Source organism: Manis pentadactyla, chromosome 8, assembly GCF_030020395.1.
Source record: "Manis pentadactyla isolate mManPen7 chromosome 8, mManPen7.hap1, whole genome shotgun sequence".
Classification (NCBI taxonomy): domain Eukaryota; kingdom Metazoa; phylum Chordata; class Mammalia; order Pholidota; family Manidae; genus Manis; species Manis pentadactyla.
The window spans coordinates 113,724,969-113,738,400 of NC_080026.1; the positions used below are offsets into that span (position 1 = coordinate 113,724,969).

General features: G+C 33.9%; 2 protein-coding genes across 3 annotated transcripts in view; both read right to left on the reverse strand.

Annotated features, from left to right (window-relative positions):
• ATP5MK (ATP synthase membrane subunit k) overlaps window positions 1–13,432 on the reverse strand; it is an 81,052-nt gene that overhangs the window by 14,001 nt on the left and 53,619 nt on the right. The window lies entirely within an intron of this gene.
• Window positions 1–13,432, reverse strand: part of PCGF6 (polycomb group ring finger 6) — a 28,160-nt gene that overhangs the window by 7,041 nt on the left and 7,687 nt on the right. For both annotated transcript variants that reach the window (XM_057506273.1, XM_036898762.2), the window contains exons 7-8: window positions 13,177–13,204; window positions 8,099–8,197 (exon numbers count right to left, since the gene is read on the reverse strand). In XM_057506273.1, the coding sequence (XP_057362256.1) occupies window positions 8,099–8,197; window positions 13,177–13,204 (127 nt within the window). The remainder of the gene's footprint in view (window positions 1–8,098; window positions 8,198–13,176; window positions 13,205–13,432) is intronic.

Here is a 13,432-nt window from a genome sequence, read left to right on the forward strand (position 1 = left end):
GACTGATTCAACACTCTCAAGAAAGATTAAAAAAATTTTACTAAAGTAAATAGAGTAAAATAGAAAGAGCACAAGAGGATGTAGCAAGACAATAGCCCAGCATAGCTGATAATCAAAATTATTTCCTTGAATCTCTGAGAAAAAGTTAAATTACATTTAATATGCTCAGCATAAGAAGACACAGGAAGGCACATTAAAAAAAAATAGTTCCATGATAAAATGATTAAAAGGGTATACAATGCTTAAAAAGGCAATCCTTAGTTATTTGAATAATTCTCTTATAACGACTCCCTCATTTTCCAACAATGGAAAGTCTAACACTGATGTAAAGTACACATTAAGTGAACTATTTTATGGATGGAACAGTCTTCACAAGGTCTTTTCAGCCCTTTAGTAATATCAAAGCTCTAAGATAAATCTACTTTTATACAGAATGCTCTAGAAAGAAGGATATTGTTTTATAGTTATATATTATATTGTAATAAGATTCCAGTTTACTATAGAAATGCAAATCTTTAATCTCTCTGTCTTTCACTGAATGTTCCTTTCCCACTGACTTAAAATGGGATCAGGTCTTATTTTATTAATATCTATTACTTAATTGGCTCTATCTCCTAACATCCCTATTTAATTTATGGAATGAAATTTCTCCTTGTCCTCTAAACCAGAACATCACCTGACTGCTATTTCTCCTCTCCCTTCCTCTCACATGCAATCCACTGCCAAGTCCTGTCGCCCTTTCATCACAGCTCTCCTAAGTTCATATCATTTCGACTGTTGTCCCTGGACCTAAACTACTGAAATCACCTCCTACACAGATTTCTTACCCTCAAATTCTGTTTATTTTAAAAGTCCTATCTAGGAGCCATGGACAGCCTCTTCAACAACTGGTGGAGGCAAAACTGGACAGCTACATGTAAGAGAATGAAACTGAATTACTGTCTAACCCCATACACAAAAGTAAACTCGAAATGGATCAAAGATCTGAATGTAAGTCATGAAACCATAAAACTCTTAGAAGAAAAGAGGCAAAAATCTCTTGAATATAAACATGAGCAACTTTTTTGTGAATGCATCTCCTTGGGCAAGGGTAACCAAAGCAATAATGAACAAATGGGACTATATCAAACTAAAAAGCTTCTGTACAGCAAAGGACACCATCAGCAGAACAAAAAGGCATCCTATAATATGGGAGAATATCTTTGTAAATGACATATCCAATAAGGGGTTAGTTAACATCCAGAATACATAAAGAACTCACACACCTCAACACCCAAAAAGCAAATAACTCTATTTAAAAATGGGCAAATGATTTCCCTCATTCGTGGAGTATAACAATGAAGCAAAACTGAAGGAACAAAATGGCAGCAGACTGAGACTCCAAGAATGAACTAGTGGCTACCAAAGGGGAGGGGTGTGGGAGGGCGGGTGGGGAGGGAAGGAGAAGGGGACTGACGGGTATTATGTTTAGTACACATGGTGTAGGGGATCATGGGTGGAACACTGTATCACAGAGAAAGGACATAGTAGATCTCTGGCAACTTGCTGCACTGATGGACAGTGACTGCATTGGGGTATGGGTGGGGACTTGATAATGTGGGTGAATGTAGTAAACACATTGTTTTTTCATGTGAAACCTTCATAAGAGTGTATATTAATCATACCTTAATAAAAAAATTTTTTTTAATGGGCAGAGGATATGAATAGACACTTCTCCAAAGAAGAAATTCAGATGGCCAACAGGCACATGAAAAGATGCTCCACATTGCTAATTATCAGGGAAATGCAAATTAAAACCACAATGAGATATCACCTCACACCAGTTAGGATGGCCAACATCCAAAAGACAACAACAAATGTTGGTGAGGATGTGGAGAAAGGGGAACCCTCCTACACTGCTGGTGGGAATGTAAATTAGTTCAACCATTGTGGAAAGTAGTATAGAGGTTCCTTAAAAAACTCAAAATAGAAATAACATTTGACCCAGGTATTCCACTCCTAGGAATTTACCCTAAGAATGCAGCAGCCCAGTTTGAAAAATACAGATGCACCCCTATGTTTATCGCAGCACTATTTACAATAGCCAAGAAATGGAAGCAACCTAAGTGTTCCATCAGTAGATGAATGGATAAAGAAGATGTGGTACATATACACAATGAAATATTATTCAGCCATAAGAAGAAAACAAATCCTACCATTTGCAACAACATGGATGGAGCTAGAGGGTATTATGCTCAGTGAAATTAGGCGGAGAGAGACAAATACCAAATGATTTCACTCATATGTGAAGCATAAGAACAAAGAAAAAAAAATCGAAGGAACAAAACAACAGCAGACTCACAGAACCCAAGAATGGACTAACAGTTACCAAAGGGAAAGGGACTAAGGAAGGTGGGTGGGAAGGGAGGGATAAGGGGGAAAAAAGGGCACTATGATTACGAGACATAATGTGGGGGGGCACAGGGAAGGCAGTACAACACAGAGAAGACAAGTAGTGATTCTATAGCATCTTACTACACTGATGGACAGTGACTGTAATGGGGTATGTGGTGGGGACTTGATGATGGGAGGAATCTAGTAACCATAATGTTGCTCATGTAATTGTAGATTAATGATAACAAAAAAAGACAACAACAACAAAAAAAAACTGAAGGAACAAAACAGCAGCAGACTCACAGACTCCAAGAAGGGATGAGAGGTTACCAAAGGGAAGGGTATAGGGAGGGAGGGAGAAGGGGATTAAAGGGCATTATGATTAGCATACATAAGGTAGGGGGGTCACGGGGAAGGCAGTATAGTACAGAGAAGACAAGTAGTGACTCTATAGCATCTTAATATGCTGACGGACAGTAACTGCAATGGGGTGTGTGTGGGGGAATTGATAATATGGATGAATGTAATAACCACAATGTTACTCATGTGAAACCTTCATAAGATTGTATATCAATGATATCTTTAAAAAAAAAAGGCTCTCAAGGTCAGCAGCCAAACCAAGAAAAAAACTAAATAAAATAAATAAAAAATAAAAGTCCTATCTATATACTGCCAACATGTTAAATGAAGGTTTTACTTCAGTATGATTGGGGAGCAGTAGTAAAAGCAGTTGTATTTAACTGAGCAGCCACTATGTACACTCTGTATTATACTATGTATTTGACGTATGTTCAGCTTATCTTCATATTCCTGTGAACTAGGTATTTTAACTCCTGTTTTACACACAGGGATACTAAGAAGTGAAGATATTAAGCATTCCTTAAGTTACAAAGCTAATAAGTAGCAAGGTCCAGATCTGAGCTCAGGTCTGTCCCCCATTCTCTCTCCAAAGCCTAAGTGCTTATCAGGAGTTGGCAAACTTTCTCTGTAGAGGGCTAGATGATAAATATTTTAGGCTTTGTGAGCCATAGGATCTTTGTCACATCTACTCAATTCTGCTATTATAGCATGAAAGCAGCCACAGTATGGCTGTGCTCTAGTAAAACTTTATTTATAAAAACAGATGGAGGCTAGATTTGGCCCATGGGTTATACAGTTTGTCAACCTTTGTGCTATCTCATAATGCATAATCTCTGATTAGTAACAACTTTTGTGTTTTACCCTTCTAGTTTTAAAACTGACAGAGCAACTTGTTTGCAAAATGACCTGAAAGCAATGATAGCAGATCATGTGCACAGAATTTTAGATCCACGAAAAATTAAAGAATGTGAACACCTGTTATGTTTTTATTAAAGTATTCAACAATCCAGAGACCACCACTCTTGGTGGGCTTCACCATAAGATATACATTTATGTTTGATTAGTATATTTTTCTTTTCAACTTAATCTTAACCCCCAGAGGTTGGCCAGTTGCTAACAGTTTGGTGCTAGGTGCTATGTGTGCATTTAGGGTTTTGTTTTTGTTTTTATAAAACTGGGATTATGCCACATATATTGTCCTACAATTCTTGCTTTTTTTACATGCAAAACCTTAATATAACATGGATATCTTTTGGAGTATATAGCTTTCTCGTTAATAGCTGCATTGTGTTCCACTGTATGGATGTATTATAATTTATATATATATTTCTGATAAACAATTAAATTGCTTCTGATTTTACATGCTGATTTTTAAAAGTTACTTATTGACTGTAAATATTTCATAAATTACTTCATTCAAACAGCCACATCTCTGAGGGCCCCCAAATATGACCCACATATTTGGTAATTTGCTAGAAGGACCCAGAGAACTCAGAATGATCACAGCTATGATTTATTATAGCAACACAGCAAGGACACATAGCCAAATCAGTAAGAGAAAAAAAAGACAGGGGGAATCTAGAGAAACCTATACACAGGCTTCCTATGCTCTCCCCTCCCAGTCTAGGAGATATACCCAGAGTACCACTTCCTCTACCAATGGAACTACAACCAACTTGTGCAATATTTCTGTCCAGGGAAGCCCACTGAAGCTTAGAGTTTAAGGTTTTTATTGAGGACTAGTTATGCTGTCATTCTCTGCCTACGACCTACCGAATTCCAGACTCCCAGAAGAAAAACAGATATTCATCGTATATCCATTGTTTGTTCAATTTAGGTGCAGTGAAACATTCTTATCAGTTAGGGAACTTTTCATATTCACATAGGTAACTTTTTGCAAGCCACATTCCTGTATCTCAGGCAGCAGCCAACCTTATAAGCAGGCCTTTCTAAAGATGGTAGCCTTAGGTCTGCTTTATTAACTCTTTCTTGCATAATCTTTCTGCCCTCGAGTATCAAGTCTTAAATAGAAAGATAACTATAATATTTCTGAACTTTAGAGCAGAAATCAGAATGAGAGGGTCATTTTAAGAAGGGAGGAAAAATTCTTTTACCTTTTTAAAAGCAAGATCACACTATAGCTTCTAAGATAGAATTTTTAACAGAATGAATCAGTGACACATACATACTGTGTTCATACATATTCTTTTCTTTAATAGGAAGTTTTTTCCGTTGTCTGGCAAATTCCTATCCATTCTACAAATCCATTTTTTTGACCCCTTCTGAGTTAAATCATCCACTCTTGTGCTCTTGTTGTACTTATCATGTCCTATTGTCATTCAGTTGTTTACTTGTATATCTTTCCCCCACAACTCTTTGAGTCCCCTGACAGCATGAATTGTCTGTCTCATCTTTGTACTCCTAAGGCCAAGTACACAGATGTTCAATTTGTATCAGTAGATAATAAATGAATGGTAGGGATATACCATATAATACATTAGAATCTCTTCAAAAGCTGATTTGGAAACAATTTAATAGTAGGGCTAAGGTCATATACTAAATAAATAATAATTAAAAAAGAACCTATCTTTTACATGGAATTAGTTATGACAGGCTTAACAACAAAATCTAATATCACATCTTTTATGAAGAATTTTTAGTGATCAATGTGATGTATACTTTCTAAATCTCATTTCATAAAGGCAAAATAAGCTCCAAAGATAAAAAAAAATGTACAATGAAGATACGCAAGAGTAACTATAACACAAAATATAGTAAGATATCAGTGAGTTCAAAATACCACTAAATCAACTGTGGTAATCCAGAGGCACCGGGATCTTTATGTGAAAGAAATCTATTCAGGTAATTATTGACTTCTGATTCTAAATTAACTTAAATCTCTTTAAAGAACATATGATCTGTATTTTTTTATCTTTCAGAACTGTCTTGCTTTTTCATTTTGATCTGCCACAAATAACTTCAAAGGTAAGTTTATCATTTAACAGTCTCCTAGTAATCATTCATTCCTGCTAGTAAATAACCATATATGAAGGTCAAATATCTGTAAACAAAACACACATTTCCTACCTGGGACTAACTGGTTTAAAAGTCAGCATAGCAGGCTCAAGTGACTGGGTACACCAAGGATTTTATTTGGACAATGGTTAACTAGCTCAATGTTTTGTTTGTATTCTTGTTTTTGCTCTTGGATTTAGAAAGCTTAAACAATTTTAGTCACAAATTAATGGATCTGCATATTTGATAATTCTCTGTTCAATTACTTAACATTTTGGTGAAATAGTAACTTACGAATGTTATCAGCTATACAGAACCTGAACAGAAAGGAGTATTTACCTAGAGAGACAACAGCTGACAGAAAATTAAAGGCTGAATCAAATTTTTTTTTTTTTTTTTTTTACATGGTGAACAAATTCTTACATAGTGAATAAGTTCTTACATGGTGAACAGTACAAGGGCAGTCATCACAGAAATTTTCGGTTTTGATCACGCATTATGAACTACAAACAATCAGGTCAAATATGAATATTCGTTTGATTTTTATACTTGATTTATATGTGGATCCCACATTTCTCCCTTTATTATTATTATTATTATTATTTTAAATAAAATGCTGAAGTGGTAGGTAGATGCAAGATAAAGGTAGAAAACTTAGTTTAGTGTTGTAAGAGAGCAAATGTAGATGATCAGGTGTGTGCCTGTAGACTATGTGTTAATCCAAGCTAGACAAGGGCAATAAAACATCCACGGATGCAGAAGATTTCTCTCAAAACAGGGGGGGTGAGGTGAACCAAATTTTATATCATTTTGATTTCAAAATTCTAAAAGCCTGAAATTCTATGATATGAGAAAAAATAAACTCACATTTTTACACACTAAAACCAATTCAGAGCTTTGGCAACCAAATTCTTAGAACACCAGATGTGAAACTCACAAATGCGAATTGTGCTTTGATCTATATCTGGTCACAGAGGAAGTAATCTATATCCTAGAGAAAGCAGGCTCTCCTGGGTGCCACTTAGTGATACCCAATTTTCTGACTTCTGGTTTCAGAAATAATAGACTGTTATGGGATCACTCATAATCTTTGTACAGAAGTCTCTAAGCACCTACCTAATTTCTAACAAAGACTAAGAATACAGTCAGGTATGCTACGGCTACAAGATGATAAATTAGTCACTTCCAGTTTTCAGTTGCCATTAAGATATAGCCAGCATATGTCAAACTCAGTAAGAGAAGTCACATTTCATTGGATTTAATATACAGTTGACCCTTGAACACAGGTTTGAACTATGTAGGTCCACTTACATGAGAACATTTTCAATAAATATATTGGAAAATTTTTTTGAGATTTGTGACAATTTGAAAAAAACATTTTTTTTCTATAGCTTATTTTATTTGAAGAGTACAGTATACAGTATATAATACACATAACATACAAAATATGTGCTAATCAACTATTTATTTTATCAGTAAGGCTTTTGGTCAACAGTAAGCTATTAGTACTTAACTTTTTGGGTAGTCGAAAGTTACATGTGAATTTTTGACTGCTATGGAGTCAGAATTACTAACCCCCCACTTTGATCAAGGGTCAACTGTATATTTAACAATGGTACTAAAAACATTAGCAAAATTTCAGCTAGCTTTAAGTATTTGTCAACAATCAACAGCAAATAGGTATTTAGATAAAAATTATTCTGAAATTTTATAAATGGAGAATAAGAAAAAGCTCTTAAATTTGACTAATAAAAAAGCAACAAAACTGTATAAATGTACATTTTCAGTAGTTCATATTACTAGAACCAGGAGTATATTTACACTTTATATTCAACAATAGATGAGGTTTGAGGTTTCTATCTTATAACAGGAAAATATTAAATAGCTACAATGGGAGATCTTTCTCAATCCTTAAAAAACTAATAGGGTCTATATTAGATAGAAAGTTCACCCTTCTAGATGTCTGGAGCTAGCTTGTTATACTTGAGGAACTGATAAATGCAAGGATGTCCTCTGAAGAGGACTGGATAGATTACAAGTAATCTTTTGCTTTACTAACAGAAAGGAAAGAGCTGGAACTGAGACCCCAGCAGCTCTTCTATAGTTCTTATATCCTCAGTTTTTCTCTGACATCTACAGATAATCATCAGTGGCAGCAAGGAGCAGACAGTAAGTCAAATGTGATTAAAGCTGAGGATGAGAATCAGTGTATCAATATTCAATTAACAATTATAACACCTACTATCATAAAACAAAAGCCACAGCTTGAAATCCTAGAGATGGTTCATTCTTCAATAGGCTAAAGGTAATTTCACAACTTCACCTGTCTTTTTACATACATGTACTCTACCTGGCAAGCAGGATCAAGACCCATTTTTCTTCTGAGGAATTTTTCTACATGCCCAATAGTTGCTTCTCCTGAAACTCGGACAAATTTCTTTTCCAATGGCTACAAAAATAAATAAACAGATAAATAAATAAACATTTTCATATTAAATATATATACAAAATGTATGAACCTTAAAAACAAATTTTATAGCAGATGATTCAACAGATTTATGAAAGAAAAATAACTGTAAAATTTGAGTTAATAGAAGAATTTCTTAGCTTCCCCTCTCTGAAAAGTATGTCAACAATTTTTTTAATGGAAAGGTTTACTAGTTTAATACCTCATCAAAAATAAAACATAAGAGTAAAATTTATTGACAGATAAAGACTATCCAAGATTAAATGTCTAACACAACTGGTTTCTTCAAACAAACTGCAAGAAAAAAGAACAAGAAGGAGGAACTCCTAGACTTCAAAAAGATTTAAGGTCTATAAACAAATAAGATACATCTCAATCAATTACAATGTATAGATTTTATTTGGGTCCTGATTTAAACAAATCTATAAAACAATTGTCATTAAGACAATCTTGGAAACTTAAATCGTATATGGATATTTGATTAAGGAATTCTTGTTAATTTTTTAAATTATAGTATTATGTTTATAAGAAGTCCTTTTAGAAACAAACTGAATTATTTATAGATTGAATAATACATACTCTGGGATTTGCTTCAAAATTGTATCAAAAGAGAAGTGGTAAAGGTGTAGAAGAAATGAGATTTGCCTTAAGTTTACAATTATTGAAGTTGAGTGATGTGTACATGGCTGTTCATTTCACTATTCTATCTACTTTGGTATGTGTTTGAAATTTCCCATAATAAACAGTTTTCTTTCTTAAGTGGAAAATAAAAAGATTAACATTTAGACATATGTGGCTAGCCTCTGATCCAATGGTCTGAGGTAATAGGTGCAGAGACCACAGAGTTTTAAAGTAGAAACTAACGCTTACCACCCAACCACTTTCCTCTCTGAGGCAATTTTAAGGATACTGCTATCTGATGCAAATGAAAAGCTGAGATAATCAAAACAAAGAGAGCACTTTTTAGGAAAATTTGCATATTATATTTCTAGTGTTACAGAGAGGGCACCCAGAATGGCTACCAAGAAGACCCGGGCAGGTTAGGCACAGATTTTTCTCATATAACAGGGCTCAGCTTTCTTATCTGTAGTTTGGTTTCTCAAGACCTTTCCTGATAAAAGATCTATCCTTTATTACTATAGTGTAGCAGATGGCATAGGTGTTACATGCAGGTATTCCATAGACAGACTGCCCGGGTTTAAACCTTTGTTCTGCCATTTTCCAGCCGCAAGTCTTTGGGCAAGTCCTTGAACCTTTCTGTATCAGACATTACAAATGTCTCCATTTGTAAGATGGAGATAATAATAGCATTTACCTCAAAGAATTATCATGAGGAAAGTGGGTTAATATATGTAACTATGAACAATTCCTGGCACACAGTAAGCACTTAAAGTTATTACTGGTATATTGTGATCATTTGGCTATTTCTGTGAAGGAATTTAACTCTTACAGAGGGCCTAATTATCATCATGGACATAAATAATCTAGACAAAAACGGCAGTTCCACCGTCCTTTAAGGCAGGTATAGGAATAATCTCATTATCCTAAACCAGTCTCTCTAAGGGGCTATAGCAGTGCCCCAGTTGAGTCCCATGAAGGGAACTCTTTGTAAGCAGCAGTACCTATTAACAAGAGAAATCCCATCAAGTGCCTTGAGAAACTGCTATTCTGGATCTGCTCTTCTGGACTGTCTATCTAGCTGCCTGCCTGGCAATCAGTGCATTACTGAAGGTCAATTTCCTGGTCTTACCACTTTAATAGTAGGCTCCAAGTATACCAGAAGAGGACAGTCCAATCTCCCTCATTTCCAAATTCCTGGTGAGCATCTCACCCCATGTGTTTGTTAAAATTAATCCAATTTAGCTAAAGTTATCAATACTGCTGTACTTTTTAATACAATGACCCAGAACAGAACTATGAGATCTGCTCATATTTGAAAGAAGAAAATTGGCTTTAAAAGCTAGGGTTCTCATGTGGTTAACCTTAGTTTTCATATCTCAGGATCACAAGTTAACAGGATTTTCCCCCATATAATTCAGACCTAGCCCTTTTAGAAGACAATCTGTTTTTTGGGTTTTTTTTTGCTTAAAGCTAAAAAACCAGTTCCCATGTAAAGGGTCAACTCCTTATTTTTCCTCTACACCTAATAGCCTCCTACCATCCACAAATAAATGGAAAAAAATTCCACTGAATTATACTTATTTGAAATTAACCATGGCAATCTTCCCTGCTAACTGTAACACAAAAGGACAATTTGATAAGTTGAAATAATAAGCTAGTTTAAGATCTGTAGGGAGATTTAAAAGACACTGGGTTATTTACTGTCTTTAAATAATATATACCACTAAAAATGTCTTTTAAAAAGATATCAACTCATGTAATTGTAGATTAATGATACCAAAAAAAAAGATATCAACTCCTAATTATATTTTACCTTGAAAAATTCCTACCTCTGTCAACTAAAAAAGCCTAGAAACAGTTACCAACCCAGTAGCAAGGTGAATCTCTAGCAATCAGACAATGACTTTGAAATACCAAAGGAACTAGGATGCCTTATAGAATTGAATGATTCCATGTCTACAACAAAAGATGTACAAGTTGAATATGGAACATCTTGTCATATCAGACAGCAAGGAAGCTATCACAGACTATAGTATCTATGACAGGACAATATGAACATCAATAAGGCTAATAACTGAAATGGGTTTAAAGCACAAATATATTTAAAGTAAAAACAAAAAAAAGCAATACCTAATCGGCCATGACTGGAGAATATTAATGAACCAACTCACTATTTTGAACATGGTAAGTAAAGGGAAAGAACCAGGCACTTAACCTGTCTTTCCTATATGAACTATACCTCTGGCCAACCAAACAGACAAAGGGAAATTTCTCTTTACAGAATGACTTCAACTAATAAAAGAAGGAATGACAGCATCATTTTCCAAACCCTATTAACAGGCTTAGCACCAATGGCTGCTAACATAAAGAGGCAATCAGACATTACGTGCCTCCAGATGGACAAAAACACCACCACCTATGAAGTATTCTCACTATCCCCAAATCAAGCATGCCTGATCAGCACTCAGACTTAACTACCAGTTTACGGATAAGACAGAGAAAAACATGTTAAATTTTCCACAGAGATGCATCAAAACCCAATCCATAGGAAACATAGAAAAAATGACTCAGTACCATCAACAATGAATTGCAAGAAAAAAGAAATGGAAAACGTACAGATTTAAACACCTGTCAACCAATCACAATGTGTGAACTTTATTTGGATTCTGACTTAAAAGTGTTAAAAAAAAAAAAAAGACCACTACAATTAAGACAATTAAACGTCCAAACACCAACTATGTATTTGATAGTAAGAAACTTTAAATTTTTTTCATTTACCACCCTCAACCTCTTGAAAAAAAAAATGACAAATTTACAATGAGATTCTAAGAACAGTACAATAAAGACCCACAGCCTTTCATAAATTGTTATATCAACTGTTAATATATTGCTACGTTTGTCTTCTCTTCCAATATATATGTGTGTGTACATATGTGTATATATATTTTCTCTTGCATCACTTGAGATTTATTTGCAGACATTGAGATATTTTACCTAAACCTATCAGCAGTTAACTTCTCAGAATAAAGGATTCTCTTATATAACTACAATATAATTATCAGGAAATTTAACATTACCACAATGCAATTATCTAAATAGGCCCAAATCCAAACTTCTACAGTTGTCCTAATAATGTACTTTACAAGTTATTCTTATCTCAATTCAGGATCTAATGGATTACACATTGCATTTTGTTATCATGTTTCTGTAGTCTCCTTTAATCTGTAATAGTTCTGCCACTTTATTTTTACCTCTTATGACACTGACATTTTTCTTTTTTTTGGTATGATACACAATCATTAATAGAGACTTATCTTTTAAGAATACTGAAATATTTACAGATGAAGTGGCAAAATGCTGGGGATTTGTTTCAGAATAATATTAGAAAGTAAGTGGATGGAGGTATAGAAGAAATTAAACTGGACATTAGTTAATTGGTAAAACTGGGTGACAGATACCTGGAGGTTTTATTCTGTCTACTTCTCAGTATGTTTAAAATTTTTCATAACTAAAAGTTAAAAAAATGACTCCTGGGAAAAATTTTCAGGACTATATTACTAACTTTTAAATTGAATATACCAAACAGGGTTTATGATTTTCATGCCACAGGCCTACATAGTTTAACAACCAGGCATCATCCTAGTCAGACACATTTATTTGAACTCAAATATAAGGTTTAAATACAGTTTTTTAAGTAGTAGAGAATACTAAGCTATAATATCAAAAGATGTAACTTGAACTCCATTATATAGAATTAAAAGAAAAATAAGATTGCTGATTTGTTATTTTAAGTATAAAAGACTGTTTTAGCAAAGTAAAAGTAGTCACAAAATACAAAATAGGATCATTTGTATCTGAAACAATACATTCATCACCTCTCACAGACATAAAACCTGCAAATTAACATCTGTATCATCAGTTAGAACTGAAAATTTAATGTCTCAAACCCGAGAGAACTTTGAACTTAAGTATGTTACAAAGTTCATTCTTACCTCTCAAGTTCAGTAAATAATTTAAGTAACATTTGTGAGCCAGAAATGTTACATGCAAATAAAATTTTAAGCTCATATTTAATTATAAACACCAACTATGCAAAAAATGCTTTGAAATATTTCATCACCAAATTAACATAGCATTTGGTTTTAGAGTTTTAAAAATTACTCACCCATTTTTCTTTAGAGCACTGTTCTGAATTAATAGCAAATTCTTACTTAATAACTCTTTTCTCATAAGCCTATTATGAGAATATTATTAATGTACTTCATATTTCAACAACTTTAATCTGACTCTTATTTGTGTCCTATAAGATCCTCTTGCGAAGTAAATGAAAAATAAAATACCTTAAAATGTCCTGTACCTTCATTAGCACTGAAAAAATAAAGCAAAATTAATCAATAAAATGTTTTAAACTGTATGTTTAGTCATATAATAGAAAAATAACACAAATATAAATATTTGAGGAAAATTAATGTAATTTTAAAACAAGGCCACCTATCCTTAATGAAATAAACAAATGTAAATTATCATTTCTGCCACCTAGTGGTAAGGCAAAGGCAGTTTTACCCAGTATTTTATACTACTTAGTATACTTACTTC